The sequence below is a fragment of the Vicugna pacos genome, chromosome 12 (assembly GCF_048564905.1).
Source record: "Vicugna pacos chromosome 12, VicPac4, whole genome shotgun sequence".
Taxonomy (NCBI): Eukaryota; Metazoa; Chordata; class Mammalia; order Artiodactyla; family Camelidae; genus Vicugna; species Vicugna pacos.
In genome coordinates this window covers 25,947,740-25,964,410 of record NC_132998.1, presented here as the reverse complement: position 1 = coordinate 25,964,410, position 16,671 = coordinate 25,947,740, and the positions used below count along the sequence as shown (strand labels likewise).

Sequence of the window (16,671 nt, the reverse complement as noted above, 5' to 3'; positions counted from 1 at the left end):
GTATTCCTCAGAACCTCCTGAAGCAGGTTTTCTTATATCCTCATTTTATAGAGAGAGAAATTGAGGCCCAGAGAAGTTAAGCAACTTGTCTGAAATATCACAGCTAGTAAATCTGGGCTGAGATCTGAACCAGCTAGCCTGACTCCAAAGCCAGTGATCTCATCACCTCTCTAAACTCACCACCCTGGATTTGCCTCTGATTTCTGCATCTCATGTCTGTGTAGAAGCCCTAAGCAGCTCCAGAGGGAGACACACTCAGACAGGGGATGGTTAGAAAGGCTGTGGTGTTCTGGGGAGATGTCTTTGGAGACCCTATGTTCCCTGGTTCTTCTCAGAGGTATTTCACTGCTCCCCACCCACTTTACACCTCTTCCTGCTATGTCTCTATGGTATCACCTAAGACCAAACCAGCTCATCCTGAAAAGCAGAGCCCAGGAGTGGAGGCGTTGGCAGCCCCGGCCTGTGTGGGAGGCGTGGCTACGGCTGTCGCTGCCAAAGGCTAAGGCTGCTCTTTCCGCACAGCCTCTGCTCCTTTGCAGTCTTGTTTCCGGGTTTGGCTGCCTGAGGCCTGAGTGATGCCAGGCCCACCTGCCTTGCCCCGAGTCTGCTCACTGCCTGATGTGTGCAGGCTGCTCCTGCTGTGGGAGCCACCCTCAGACTCAACACACATAACCTGTGCAGTGCCTGGTTTAATGCCCTGCTGTCTCCATCTTGAAATTCATGATTTTTGAACAAGGGGTCTGCACCGGACCTCACAAATTATGCAGCTGGTCCTGCTGAGACCCATCTCAGGCCTCAGGGAGCAGTATGCCTCCCCTGCACATGATTCTGAAGGGATTCACAGGGGAGTCTGGAGGAGACATCAGGTAGGCAGGAGTCCTAATTTCAGGCTTGTGTTCACAAGGTCAAAGCAGACTTGTGGACCATAGGAAGCCAGAGAATGGATTCAAATGTTTCTTTGGCTGATGTGAATTTATCATGTTACCATCAATTTTTCCAGTTATTCCCATATATAAACGTAATGCCCACTGAATGTGCAGTTTCTGAGTAGGAGGAATGCTGGAGTTAAGGGTCAACCCAACTTAAGCAGAGAAACAAACCTGCTGTCTCTATGTCTTAAATTCTTTCCTACTTGCCTGCCACAGCCTGAAGTCCCATCCTTCTTAAATCCTTTCTTCCGATCCTGCCAGTACACCAGACCCCTGCTCAAGTGCAAATGTTTCTGCCTTCTCAGAGCTTGCCGCCTCAGTTAGCAGCCCTGCCCCATGCTCCCCATCACTCTACATCTCCCACCTCCCCTTTCCTATTAGCCCTTTCCTCTCAGTCTTAAGGTGGAGGTCCTGCCTGTACCCACAGTCCTGCCACTCAGGCAAACCATGTTCTAATTCTCTCCTTTCTCTCCCGGCTCTGCTCAGCTACTGCCAGCTCCTCACCTTCCGACCTTTCCATCCTCATCTCCTGCTCTCTGGCTCCATTGTCTCAATGATTAAATCTGCCACCTTAAAGATTACCCATGCAGGTTCAGAATTTCATCAGCCTTGATCTTCTAGAAAGAGGGCCACATTATGACTTCTGGGGGCCCGAGGCCTTCAGGAGCCCTTCCTCCGTTAAAAAATAAACATTAAAGATTATCTCTGAAGACTGTGTTGTTATAAAGATAAGCATAATCCAGTCAAGATTGTTTTCATTTTTTAAAAATTCCTATTTTAAAGTATATTAAAACATGTCCATGGGCCCCTAAAGTATTGCGGGCCCTGGGCCCTGCCATTGAGCTTAGTGGAGAGACCATTCCTGCTGTGAAGGCCAGGGTGGCATTGAGGAAAAAGCCTTCACAAAATCTTTTACATCTGGGAAACCATATTACTTTTTGTTTCTAGTGTTCCTTTCATTGGGAAAACAACAGTTATAAAGAAAATTTTAAGAAAACAACTGACTCAGAATCTCATAGTCTGACACCATGCTTCATCTGTAATTCACTTCCTTGTCCAGATGCAAAGCTATTTTACACAGCTGACAGTTGTGTTTACACAGTTCTGTTTTCTGCTTATTCCACTTAATGTTGTTTTATTGAAAATATTTTCCATGTTTCTACAAGGGTCTTTCTAACCATCAAGTTGACTTACGGTGATTGACTTACTTTACCCCCTCTGTTGGTTTCCCATTCTTTTCAGACTCTGCTTTCTTTGTCTGTTTTTATAGCTTCCTCTTCCTCATTTCACAGATTTAGTCTGACCCACCTGATCATTCTGTATATCCTCCCCACTCCAGGAAGTCTGATTCATGGCTGCAACTATTGGCTTTATAGGGCTGAGGAAAAAGGGCTTTGCAGTGGCAGTTAGTGTTCAGTGATCTGTGTATGTGACCCGCTCAAGCCCTTTCACACTGCATGGCTCGCACGCGGGAGCCAGCCAGGCCGTGGGGCAAGGTGTTAAACTCTGTACTCTAGTAATGGGGTCAGAGTGTCAGAGCCTGAAGGTAACAGATGATTCTGTCCAACTTCATTATTTTATAGATAAGGAAACTGAGGTTCAAAGAGGTTAACAGACTTGATCATGGTTCTGGAACCAGGGAGCAGGGATTTGGAATTTCATTCCGTGACCTCAAAGTCTCATGCTCTTTCTTCAACAGCATCCATTCTGAATTTGTTGGAGAGGAATTTTATCTTATATTGCTGTACCACCAGAATGAGAATTGATATTATGGAATTACATTTACAATTATTTTATTGCCAAATTTATCTGAATATTGTCTAATGTCTAATGGGAAGAAAAAGACTTCATAGCACAATTTTCAGTTAGGTCCATACTTTGAAATTGCCTGGGCTATCACAGAAGTGCTTTAGTGCTTCACGTTCTGTCTACTGTAACTTCACTTGAACTGCTAATGTTCACTTTGTCGCTAGTTGATTCACTTATTACTACTATCACACAGTCATAAAAGCTGAGCTTACCTGTTCAGAGATAAAGAGCAGATCAGTCTTTGTCCCAAAATAACCAGGCCAACACTGGTACTAGCAACCTGAGGACAACAAAAGCATTCATTATTAGGATGACTGAATTTGTCCATTTTGGCCACTAATAAATTTCCTGCAGTGGAAACATAAACTTCAATTTCCCTCTCATCCCAGGAGACACTGACTATCTACAAAGAATTTTTGTTTGAAGATCTCCTTTAAATTATGTTTTCTTTCCTCCCGATCTCTCTTTTCCATGTACTGTGTGTGTGTGTGTGACATTTTGCTTATGTTCATTGTTCCAGTCATTTTCTGCTGGATTGCATTTGGTCATCGTCTTCTCAAATAAACGCGAATTCCATCTCGATTGAGTTATTTCGAGAAAAAAAGGAAATTTGGTTATCAATGTAACTGAAGCAGGGGGAAGGGCACACAAGAAGCGGAGAAGGGTGGAGAGCTAGTTTACATGTTTGGGGGTTTGAGCACTGGCCTCCCATACCTACCCTGTCTCCTCACCCCTAACTGAAGTATCAACCCTGTCCTCACCCCTAGTTGATATATCATATTCCACCCCTCCCAACATTTAATAGGCCCTGCTGGTAGGTGGTCTACCACAGGAACCAGACTGGTATCCACAGGAGCCCTCCAGTCCCTGTAGACTTACAAAGTCCATGGAAACGATGGTTTCAGCAGTCGAGTTCTTGGATTGGGTGAGTATCATGATGGAGGCAGGGATGTCTAGGGTGAAGTTACCTGGTAGTAAATTGATCACAGGAGGCTCTGTTGCCATGACCCGTACCATGAAGGGCTGGGACAAGATGTAGAGCTCTGCAATCTGCCCACATTCAGGGAAGGAAACAGAGATTGGGAGTCATGAGTTGAAGAGGGGAAATCATAAATTTGGGGTGGCTGGTGGTGATTAAATTTTACATCATGCAGTCAGAATAGAAAAAAAACTCTTTAATAATAATACCAATAATAGCAAAATAATAATAATAACAGCTGACATTTACTGAACACATATAGTATGTCAGGCACCATGTCAGGACTTTCAGTATTATCTCATTTAATCTTCACAAAAATCCCTGAGACAGGTTCTAACAGAATTCCATTTCACAACTGAAGAAAGTGAGTCATAGGTTAAGTAATTTTCTCAAGGTCTCAGGTGAGTAAGTCGTAGGACTGGGATTAAAATCTAGATCTGTGTGACTCAAGATCCTTCCTCTAAACCCAAGATGCTATGGGAGCACCTTTGTCCTCCAGGGCAAACCTGAGCCTTTCAGTTACTGTCTAATACTCAGGTGCTGTGACAGCATGATACTAACAGCTGCTTTACTAAAGTCATAAATGTTCCTTCCTTTCCCAGTTAAGCTAATTATTTCAAGTGTGGTGGAACCTTATGGAAGGAACAGATGATTTATTTTGTGAACTTACAACGTCTTTCCTAGTAACGTGTACTGTTCAGTAAATATTTGTGGATCTCTGATTAAAAGAAAAAACTCTTTAAGAATGGAAATATGGACTCCAGCTTGGACCAAAAGGAATATAAAGAACCTACAGTGAGGAGGGTATAGATCAGTGGTAGAGTACATGCTTAGCATGCGTGATGTCCTGGGTTCAATTCCCAGTACCCCCTCTAAAAATAAATAAATAAACCTAATTGCCTCCTCACACTCTGCCAAAAAAAATTAAAAAAAAAAAAGAACCTACAAGTATTCCAGAAGTAACTGCAATGAAACCAAATACACCATCAAGGAGTCAAACCCTGTGCACTCACCCGGGAAAGCACATTGCCAAGACCTTGAGAGTTTTGAATCAAATGGTTGGAAATCTGAAACATCAAGATCATCATATCACTATAAGGTTTTTAGCAGGGTTGTCTTTTTAGGGAAAACATAGCATTCCTTATAGTTTTTATAAATCATGAAGCTGTTGCCCCCAAAATGCCTAATGTTTTATAGCCCAACCACAGGAAATCTGAGGCCGAGAGAAGTGACGTGACCTGCCCTAGGTCACACAGGAAGTTACACTGCTTTTCAGAGAGTGCCTTTTAACCTTGGGAACACAGTGTATGTTATATATATATATGATCCATGTGTAAACATTTTACAGTGGTTAACAGTAAGTCTTGTGTTATTTTCATTTTCAGAGATTACTGAGACATATGTTATATAAGTAATTTATCTTCACAGATGAATGGTTTTCAAGTCTGAAGCTAAAAGTGTCTAATTCTCAGCACTTATGGTATCTGGTGTTGCCGTCAGTATTTTGAACATAAGATTTACAATTACCTGTATAATTAAGACCCAGGGAATGAAAAGATTCATGAGGGATGCTCAGTAAAAGTTGTGGTTGACTGACTGGAGAGAGAGTGTTCTCATTATACAAGGGAGGGCATGGCAAAGAGAATCATTGGGCTTCTGTGCTATTTACTGGTCACTGTAGATGTCAGCTGCAGTTACCAACAGGAGAAATCTTTATGTTGGCACACCACAAATAATGATAATAATAATAGTAATGAACACTTACGGGGCACTTACTCTGTGGCAGGCACTGGTCTAAATGCTTTATATATATTTAAACCTTTTTAATACCCATAACAACTCTATGAGTATGGAATTATTATTATCCCCATTTTCCAAATGATGAAACTCTTGCACAGAGAAGTTAAGTACATTGAAACTGCCAGATTTTCACAGGTATTTGTCACAGGTAATAAGTAGTGGAGGGGGTTCCTGGCATTATTTAAGATCAGTCTAGAACAGTGGCCCAGTATCATTAAAAAAACTGAAATTAGCAGAACTGGAAACCCAACAACTCCCCAACTAACAGCAACATTCATTCCACAATCCCTTCATTCATAGTCCTGCTGGGAGTGATAGTCTACAAAGGCACAGGAATAGGGACTATGACATAAAAAACCCCATAATTGGATACTTATAATAAAATTAAATATTGGTGCTGACTGTCCTCATCCATTAACTCTCCTCACCTCTTTCGTGGTGAGAGTGACACTGAAAGCCCCCGCTGTAAAATAAGCATAGGATGCAGATTTAAAGAAATACTTGGAGATTCCAATGTAGAGCATAGAGTCACTGCGCTCTGGGAGCACAAAAGGAACTGATGGGAAGGGGGGATCTGCGAGGTTTTCCTGTGGGTAGAATACGCCCTGTGGGAAAACAGAAAGAAAGACCGGTGTATCAGATGAAGACTCACACGTGCAGGACTGAAGAAGGCAGACCACTCAAGTCAGAATAAGGAAAACTCAAGAAACTCAATAGGGATGAAAAAAACCTTGAATCCTCTGACTCCTTAATTGGGTAGGGACTATGTTTCAAAGCTCTGATGACTTCTTGAGCATATCTGAGTGTGTCTGTCCACCCTGGGGTGTAATCCAGTGAGAGATTCCTTGTTAGTCCTCTTCTCAGAGAAAGGAAGGCGGGTACATGTTGCTGGAGGGGACAGCTCTGAATAGTTCTTGAGGTGCCATGTAGAGATGTCAAAATCCATGACTGTTGAGCATCGGGGGCATCATAGAAAGACTCAGAAGGACCCAGGACTCTAAATGGCTCAAAGCATTTTTTGTGGCATTCTTAATACTGCCCTTATTAGCTATAGGTTGTTATTACAAAATGGTGTCTTGTGTAACATTTAACTGACTTTAATGACTCTTGAGTGATTAAAATATAAACCAATATGCATTAAAAAATGACATTAACTTTGGGGCAAAAGCACACTTTTCCAGAATCAACAGACATCATTATCATATGCTAATGGTCCTGAAAGGTCAGTAGCCCTCAGTTAAACTGACTAACTACAGAGTTAGGAATAGAAGTATCAATAGTTACAATCTACTGATCTGGTGGTGAGTTCTAATAAATGCAGACTATTCTGCTTGCTGCCTTCCAGCCTCAGACCTTACTCCCAGAGGCAGACACCATGATGCTTTTCTTGAAGAAGGCAGGGATATGTTAGGTAATTCAGTCATTTATCAATCAAGAAAATGTTCAAGAGTCTTTTAGAAGAGCATAAACACAAGAAAATTGCTTGAAAGAAAATTAAATTATTGGAAGAGAATGTAGTTAATACTTTTTTTCTGCAAATAATATTTGTTCCTTGAATACTGACTGTTGATAGTCAAGATTAGGACTCTGGTGATGATCAAGTTACCTTCAAGTTCAGTTCAATGTAATTCTCAGTAATTTCTGGAGAACTGATTAGGGAATAATCCAGCAGAGTGTAGTTGTCAATCTTGGTTAAAACTAAATAACAAGCAAAGAAAAAAGAAAATTTACATTTATTGAAGACATAGAATAACACACTGTTAATGTTTACCCAGGACAATATAAATTTTTTTATTGTTGTATTATATTTACTCATTTCAACCAAAATACAAGTCTCTTCAAGCAGTTTATAGAATAGTTCAGGATTGGCTTTTATTTAGGAGGTTTGCTGAGTAGCTTCTCAGCTCCTACATATTCTTAGTAGCTAACTAATTCATACATGTTCTAACTTAATTTATTTTTATTTATTTATTTATTTTTACCGAAGTATAGCTTGATTTACAATGTTGTGTTAGTTACTGGTGTACAGTAAAGTGATTCAGTTACATATATATGCATATATATATATATTCTTTTTCATGTTCTTTTCCATTATAGATTATTCCAAGATGTTGAATATAGGTCCCTGTGCTATACAGTAGGACCTTGTTGTTTATATATTTTATATATAGTAGCTTGTATCTGCTAAGCCCAAACTTCTAATTTCTCTCTCCCATCCCTTTTCCCCTCTGTAAGCATAAGTTTGTTTTCTATGTCTGTGAGTCTGTTTCTGTTTTGTAAGTAAGTTCATTTGTATCATATTTTAGATTCTACATATATGTCTTTCTCTGTCTGACTTAGCTTCCCTTAGTATAATTTCTAGGTCCATTCCAGAACAATATAATTTTTAATCTTCTACTATTTAAAACAAGAATTAACCATTATCCTACTTCATAAATAATACATGCTCACTTTTCAGAACCCAGGAAAAGTAAGTAAGTCAAAGAAAGTAAAAACTCTTCTTAATTACATTGCTCTGAGAGAAACATTAGTTAAAATATCGGTGTACAGCCCTTTTATGCATGCATGCACACAAACACAACACATATGCAATACATATATACTTCTTTTTTCCAAAAAGGAAATTAGACAAACAAAAGTCACTTATCAATATAAAGCTAACTATATCAGGTTAGTATAATGAGAGACTTTCAAGTCCTATGTGACAGCCTTCTACGTCAGTATTAGAACTTTATTTTTACAATGAGTATGTATTACAGTTGTAATTAAAAATAATTTTTAAAGAGAAAGACAGATAGACAGACAGGAATAAAATTCCCTAAGTTGGAGAGGCCAAGAAAATTCTCATGCACAATGCTACTAATTTAATTCATTTTTTGGTATCATCATTTTCAAAGCAAAGCAGAAGTCCAGGGGACCAGGGGACAATAGGTAGGGTTTGCAAGAAACATAGATTTCTGAGTCTGTGGCAGGTTGTACATGCAGTGGTGCACAGCTTTGGTTTCCAGCCTGACCTGGGAGCGCTGCTTTCCTGACCACCACCATGTGATATGATGACTTCCTCCCTGTTCTAGAGGAAGGTACATCACTTTTTGCATCCCATGTTTGGTTTAATCCGTAGATGGTGGTGAGAAACAAGAGATGAAGTGACTTGCTAAGGTGAGAACAATACTACCCTATATCACTATAGTTTTTAAAAATGTTTTCAAATTCACAATCTCAATAGATCCCATCACTATGCTGTGAGGGAAGCAGGACCACGAGGGGAGTGAGGCTCCCAGAGGTAAAGAAATTTGCCCAAGGCAAACTGGATCCTCGACTGGTTCTTTATTCACTACATCTTCTTTCTCTTTCCCTACGTCCCCAACCCATTCTTTTTTTTCCCCCTCATCCATCTGCATCCACTCATTGATCCATTTGTCCAGCCACCATCTCCTTCCATCCCTTTATCAGTCTAATGTTTATTATGCTAGTGTGGGTTAGTGCTTGGTGTTGGGGACACAGAGAAGAGTCAAAGGCTCTGCCCTCTGGAGGAGGAGACAGGCGTATTAATAGGAAATTATAATACAATGTAATCAGAGCAGATCTAAAACTGAACTCCTGACAGTCCTACTACACACCTATTCTTACAGTCTTCCCCATCTTGCTAAATGGTAATTGTATTCTTCCAATTTTCTTGTTGCTCAGTGTAAAACCTGAGGTCATCCTTGACTTCCCTCATGACCTGCACTCAATGTGTCAGCAAAAGCCACTGTCTCTACTGTCCAGGGACATCCGAACACATCTCACCACCTCCATCACTCCATCTAGGCTGCTGTCATCCTTGCTTGTAAGGGTCACTGCAGTTGACTCTTAAGTGGTCTCCCTGCTTCTACTCTTGACTCCTTGCCTATTATTAATAGATAGAAGCCAGAGTGATCTTCTAAAAACCGAAGTTGGATCATGCAAGCTATGCTCGAAACTCTCCAAAGGGAGAACAGCTTGGATGAAGAGCCAGCCTCCGTGATGACCTACAGAGCCCTGAAGACCTAACCATCTGCTCTCCCCTCTCTGACCCCATCTCCTATTACTTACCACCTTGCTTCCTCTGCTCCTGGTATGGACTCCTCCCAGTCCCTCCAACACATTTGGCATGCTCCCACTTGGGCCTTTGAGCTTACAGTTTCCTCTACCTGGAATGTTCTTTGTGCAGATCTAGGAGCAGCTCACCCACTACCTCATTCAGGTCCTTATTCCAATGCCACTTGCTCAGGGGTACCTCCGCTGGCCTTGCTGTTTTAGACAAAAACCTCTCACCAGCTCCTTCCCTGCTTTATTTTTCTTCTTACAATTTACCACAGCAATACAATGGATTGACTTATTATCTTGCTGTCTGTCTGTCTCATAGTCCCCTGAGGGAAGGGATTTTTATCTCCTAGGCTTCTGTTCTATCTTCAGCACCAAGAGCAGCACCCAGACTATTACCAGTGCTCAGTACACCACTGGGGGATGAGTAGATGGAGTACAAAGAAAGAGACCCTCCTGAAGTATCATGTGAGTAATGAGAAAGTGGAAACTTGGGGTGCAGGCTGTCAGGGAAGGTTTCTTGGAAGAGCTATGCCTGAGCTGAGCCTTGAAAGATAAAGAGGAGTGAACAGGACAGGGGATGGCTGAGAGTTAGGGAGAGGAGGGGGCTCAGCATAGTTCTGGCAAAGAAATAGGTATTCAGTAAATGTCTCTTAAGTGAATAGATGGATGAAAGGGAGAGAATGCTCTTCTAGGTGGAGAGGGCAGCATGACTGGAGGCAAGGGTGTGAGGCAGTAGAAGCAGTTTGATGGCTGGAGCAGAGAAAGGTGCAAGATGAAGTCGAGAGAGGTAAGAGGGAGCCACAGCATGGTGGGTGGAGCTTGTAGTCCATGCTAAGGCATTTGGACTTGATCCTGAAGGCAGCTGTAGGAGCCACTGAAGAGGTCAGAACCAAAGGATAACTGGTCAGGATAAGCATTCATCATTCTGAAGAGGATGGATTTAGTGCCAGAGCTGGATTCAAGCTCGTGAGAGTTTAACTCTCTGCCCTGCATCTAGTCTCCTGAAGCTACCCCCTCCTGCAGAAAAGAGCAGGCCCCACACACGGGCTGCATCCTCCCACACAGGGTGCTAGTTGGCAGAGAGGAAAGCAGACTGAAGAGCTGGAGAAAAGCAAACCTGGAGAGCCCCTGAGTTTGAAGGTGGGAGGAGAAGCACCTGGAAGAGACAGTTCTGGTACTCACCCTTCAGCATGCTGAGGTTGGCATTCAGTGCCTCCACCTCATGTATGATGATGGGACAGAGCTGGCCACAAATGAAAAAAACAAAAAGCACCGCAGGTTATCATATTGTACTGGGAAGCTTTAAGGGCCTAGGCCCTGCCAGCAAAGGCCTTTTGGTTAGGAGACATTCTTCCTTTGGTCATCAAGACTTTCTCTTAAATTAGCTGATGTCTATGGGCCTCAGGTTACGTGTGTATGGGTAATGCTGGAATGCTGGCTCAACTTCCTAGCAACCTGGACTACACCCAGTTAGTCCCATAAAAGAACGAGCCCTTGGTTTTTCTTTCTGTGGCAGGACAGGACATGCGCCCCAGTCCACGCTGGTGCTGTGACACCTGGGGAACCTGCTGCCGGCACAGCTGTGCCTCTCCTGACTGCAGGGATGCCGCCACCTCCCACCTCCGCTGCCAGGGAGGGTTAGAGCCCATGAGATCAGACGTCTATTTAGATCAGAACCCCTTTTTGAATTAGAAAATCAATCTTGAATCGGACACAAGCACACCTTTAGGAAGGACGAAGAGCACCAACATTGATACAGTGTGCCAGGCATGTGTTAAGCATTTAGTATGGTGGTTCTGAGCAGAGGCTCAAGAGCCTGGCTGCCTGGGGTTGGATGCTTTGGCAAGTTACTCATGCTGTCTAGCCTGTTTCCTCATCTGCAACATGGGGTAATAGCTGTATCTACTGTATCAGGTTATTGTGAGTAGAAATTGAGGCAATCCACATAAAGTTGCCCAGCTCATAGTAAGCATTCAGTAAATGTCAGCTGTTGCTGTTTTAACCTCATTTCATCCTCACTACAGCCCTGAGAGGTGGGCACTACTGTCCCCTCTTTACAGATGGGCAAACTGAAGCTTAGAGAGGTTAAGCTAGTTGCCAGGGGTTACATCAGCAGGATCTGAAGTCTGATCTGACATGGCTAGACAGCTGTGGTCTGAGCATTCTTTTCTTTTTCCAGCAGCATGGAGGGAATCCTAGAAGCAAAGCATCTATGATCTGTAAGTCATATACAGGCTTCAGGCAAACTTAACTATTGGCTTCTTGTCATGGCCAAAGAACCATGCCTTATCTCAAACAAAGGAATGATCAAGTGTGGGGCCCTTGAAGATGACAGCACTATTTCCCAGTCACTCTTTAATATGCACGTTCACTGGCACTCAGTGCCTTTCAGGTAAGGATGGAGAAACACTGCAACGCTTTAGAGACCCCTGACCAACTGGGCAACCTTGTTGGACAAGCTGCTTGATGTTATTGTACGTTGATTTCCTCACTGACATTCATTGAACACTTACCACCTCCCAAGCACTGAATTGAGCACAAGGGAGATGGAGACAGCTGGACATCATCCTTGCCCCTCTTCTCCAGAAATAAATCTCCTTCCTTTTCCCATCCTACTCACCCCTCTCCTTGTCTCTCCAGAAATATTAGTAAAGTGTTCAGGGAAGATAATGTCAGGATTGGAAAGAGGGCACGCAGTCGATTCTCTTTCCCTTTCTTGACCACTGACTTCTGGAATTGAGATACTTGGAGGCTATCTTAACTTACAGTGTTTCAGTTGGCTGGAAATATCCTTTCTTCTTTCTCATTCCTTACCTATCAAAATTCTACCTATACTTCAAGGCCTAGTTCAAGTCCTGCACCCTCCAAAAATATCTCCCAGGATATTTCTAGGCTCTATTTATTTAGTTTTTCCATTTCTCTGAATCCCTTCAGTTTAATCTAATGACCATGGAAGTATGTATGAAATTCATTTATTGTTTCATAAGCCTGAGTTGGGTTTTCTTAAAAAGGTAAGTTTATTCCTTTTTCATATCCTCAACAGACTCCAGCCTAGTGCTGGACACATAGCAGGTACACAATAAAAAAACTCTTTTTGGCTGTTTGCCCACCTTATGGTGAGGACTTGAGGGAGTGCTATTTTATTTTCCTCTGCATCCCCAACACCTACCATAATGTTTGGCACATAGTAGGCACTTGATAAACTATTATTAAGTTGCAAAGGATAATGTGTGTGAAAGTGCCTTGGATGGTGCTCACAGTACGTGCTCAGGAAAGGTTTACTGACTAAGAATTAATGAAAGCATGGCAGAACTGCTGCTGCTGGCATGTTACTGTGGATGTGTATCCTCTAAAGACTTACCATTTCATTTAAGTTCTTTAAAATGGGTTTCTCCATGGGCTCAGCAAAGGAGTTATACAGGACACTATGGAAAAAAAAGATTTAAAAAGGGCTTACACAGAATGATATCTACCAGTTAATAACCACCCCAAGGTGCTGCCTGAGACTCCAGCCCCGGACTGACCCCTGTGCCCCATGACACTCTCCCTCACCTGAACTCTCCAGAAAATGAGACGTCAGCGTGGCTCACTTGGGCATAGCAGTCTTGGAGCTTCAGGACTGGGTGACCAAAGCTATTCCGAGACAGGATAAGGATACCGGTGAAGTAGACCTCAGAGAGAAACAGGTCAGCTCCTCCTGTGTCTTGGCTGTTGAGAGAAAAAGTGCAAGGTTACCCAGGCCTGGGCAGGGGTGGAGATGGATCGTGTTTCTCTGATTACCCACAGGCTCTAAGCTCCTGGAGCTCAGGAACTTTGTCACCTCTGGATTCTTGGCACCCACAATAGGTAGGAGCAGAATTGGTGCTGAATGGATGGATATTCACTGAGCAAATGAGGTAACAAATATGTGAATGGTGGCAGCTCTAGGGACATTGCAGTAATTTCATCCTGAGTCTCTGGTCCTCATAGTGGTTAAACATGTATTGAACACCATTCATATATGATGCTTGTTTGGAGAGAGAACATGGGGGGAAAGTTGACCACACCTTATTTAGGAGGGGGATGGATGGGGAGGTGACATTTAGATATAGTCTGTGAACTCCTTACAGGAGTGGTGTTATTCATCTCCACATCCCGGGGTTTAGCTTGTGGCCTGACACAGAATAGGCACTCAATCTATGGTTGATGAGTCAGCGACGAAATGAATAATACATGAATCTACATTTCTTACAGGGGAACATGTCATTTCTCTACTGTCTACAAGACTGGAGTTTTTGAGATGGGGATGAGTGGTACTCGGTATCATTTATAAATGGATAAATGGATGTTGAATGAGCAAGTGGATGAATGAATGTGTTATTATGGGGCATCAACCAAAGCAGACCTAACATTACACCCAGGACAGTGACTTGCACTTAATACGTGGTTTGTAAGCATACCTTGAATTTGATTTTTTCCTTCCTGTATGAGGATGCAAAGCCCTTTTGGTAGGGGGAGAAATGGGTTCAAGCTAACTACCATCCTCCAACCTCCCTGTGAAGCAGGAAGGCTCCATTTCCCATCAGTTGGCCCTACAGATGGGGAAGTGTGTTCAAAGACTAGCTCAAGATCAGACAGTGACTCACTGGGGCTCTAAAATGTCAAGCGCATGCCCATGCCCCTAACAGCCAGGGGCTTCTAGCTCTTAGGAAATCTTAGATGACATATTGATCAGTGGCTCTGCCTTTAAGGGAAGGATGCTTTTCAGCCCCTTACCCCCTGCTCTCAGCAGAGATATTCTGACTTAAGTCTGTCCTGGAAAAATGCTCTTAAGAAAGATGGTTAATGGCAGAGGGAAAGAAGCCAAAAACACTGGCAAATTTATACATTTTAGATTTTTGCTCCATTTCCCCCCAGAACAGCAGCAGACTTTTCAGCGGAATACTCACAAAAGTGGAGACTTGATATCCCAGTCTGTGCTGATGTTGGCAGTGCCGTGGTTGGTCAGTGCCCTGATTCCCACCCCAGGCACAAAGGCTAGTGAAGTATTTGGAAATGAAAAGGCAGTGATTTTTATACTGTAAAACAAGAAACAGAAGAATTAGTGCAACTCTTCTAGCACATCTCTAAGTAAGGCAAAATCAGAAATGCAGTTGGAGAACTCTCGAGGTGGGCAATTGTGAATTCCTGTAGAGGAAGGACCCTCAGTGCTACAGTGCAGCCTCTGGGCACCACCCTCTAATTCCCCTCATGCCTCTCTCATACCTCTGGCAGGAAGCTCCTTGCATCTAGTTGAGGGGAGAAATAAGAAAGTTTAGAAACAAATTTGCAAATAATCAATCTGCTTCTTTAGTTTCTTTAAAGACAAAAAGAGGTACAACTTTGCTGTCATTATTTTTCCTTTTGGCTGTTACACTTATTTCTCAATGGGAGAAACATTAGTATTTTGAATGGGACAACTGTTTTTTTAATAGAGGATTGTTATACACATTGCAGGATATTTGGCATATGTACCAACTAAATGCCACCCTGTCCCCATCATCAGGACAATCGACAGCATGCCTTCCTCCCAAATGCCCTCCATGTGGACAGTATCTCCCCTAGTTGAGAGATTTATTTTAGAGCATTAACTCTCCCTAGGATTCTTTGAGCTGTCAATCACGTATCTAGGAGGCAGTCAGTGGCATACAATGTACATAGGTCGATGGCCACATGCATTATGACAAGCTATATGACCATTGATTGAGCGATTCCTACCAGCTAGGTACCATGATAATACGTGCATTAGCTCATTTTAACCCTCACAATAATCCTATGAGGCTGTTGCTGTTTTTGCAATCTGCAATTCAGAAATGGGAAGAAACAAAACTTGGCTAAAGTCATATATCAGAGGTAGAACCAGACCTAGAACCCTCCTCAATCTGTCTTTAGGCTTCTTAACCACTAGGCTATGGCACTTCATGAATTGAGCAAAGGCACTTGATTCGGAGCCAAGTTTTGTGCTAGCTGTACAACCTGGGGTAAGGCACTTAGCCTCTTTCAGTCAGTCACTCAAAAGAGGTGTTACTCATGGGTAGGCTGGGGAGACAAAATGAGATCATCTGTGTGTAACTGCTGCACAGGAGAAAGCATTGCTATGAACTAAGATTAAGAAAAATTTTAAAATGTTACAGCACATAAGAAATGATTATTTGCTATTCCCTCTTTTCTGCATCCTTTCCTACCTCTTCTCTGTCAAATATCCTGAGTATCACTCTGGGGAGAGGATTGTAGAGATTAACGTATCTTGGAAATATTTTCATTTTGATACCTGTAGGTCTAACCCATTCTCTGTAATCTAAGCTGTAGATGCATCATTAAAAAAAATCATCACTTTGTGGGTGGACATCTAGGTTGTTTCCAGTATTTCTGTATTATAAACAGTGCCACAGTGAACATATTTGTACACGCTGTTTGTGTATATGTTTCTCTAGGGAAGATGCTGAGAAGTAGAATTGTTGGGTCAAAAAGCATGTCTTTAAAAAATCCTTGTAAATCACCTTCTAACAGAGCACTGTCTAATAGAAATATAATGTAAAGCCACATATGTAATTTAAAATTATCTAGTAACATTAAAAAAGGAAACATCATTTCAACATGTAATCAGTATAAAAATTGTTAATGAGATGTTTTATTTTCCTTTTTCCAAAATTAGCCTTCAAAATATGATACATGTTTTATACTCATGATGCACCTCAATTTGGATATTGGATTTTCATCAGATATACTTGACCTGTATTTAGATTGAATAACATTTTCAATTGAAAGAGTAAACTTACATATTCGAATTGTTCCAGACTTAAGTTTTCAATAACTGAGTCAAGCATGAGCTTTTAAAACTGAAATTGAAATTTAAAAAATTAAAACTTCAGTTCTTAGTTGCACTAGTCATATCTCAAGTTGCTCAATAGTCAAATGAGGCCAGTGGCTCCTGTTTGGACAGCACAAGTCTGAAATTATTATACCGGTTTATCTGCTTCCCATAGCAATGCATGAGAATACCTGTTTCTCCTCATCTTTACCATCACTTGATATTACAGGAATCACCCTGGAATTTTCTGCTGTGGC

At 42.0% G+C, this 16,671-nt stretch overlaps 1 protein-coding gene across 2 annotated transcripts in view; it reads right to left on the bottom strand.

The window, feature by feature from the left end:
• The window catches only part of BPIFC (BPI fold containing family C), a 46,636-nt gene that overhangs the window by 11,482 nt on the left and 18,483 nt on the right, over window positions 1-16,671 (bottom strand). For both annotated transcript variants that reach the window (XM_006205859.4, XM_031683139.2), the window contains 9 exons: window positions 14,514-14,642; window positions 13,138-13,293; window positions 12,947-13,010; window positions 10,768-10,828; window positions 7,124-7,215; window positions 5,946-6,122; window positions 4,731-4,784; window positions 3,618-3,788; window positions 2,951-3,018 (listed from right to left, as the gene is read on the bottom strand). In XM_006205859.4, the coding sequence (XP_006205921.1) occupies window positions 2,951-3,018; window positions 3,618-3,788; window positions 4,731-4,784; window positions 5,946-6,122; window positions 7,124-7,215; window positions 10,768-10,828; window positions 12,947-13,010; window positions 13,138-13,293; window positions 14,514-14,642 (972 nt within the window). The remainder of the gene's footprint in view (window positions 1-2,950; window positions 3,019-3,617; window positions 3,789-4,730; window positions 4,785-5,945; window positions 6,123-7,123; window positions 7,216-10,767; window positions 10,829-12,946; window positions 13,011-13,137; window positions 13,294-14,513; window positions 14,643-16,671) is intronic.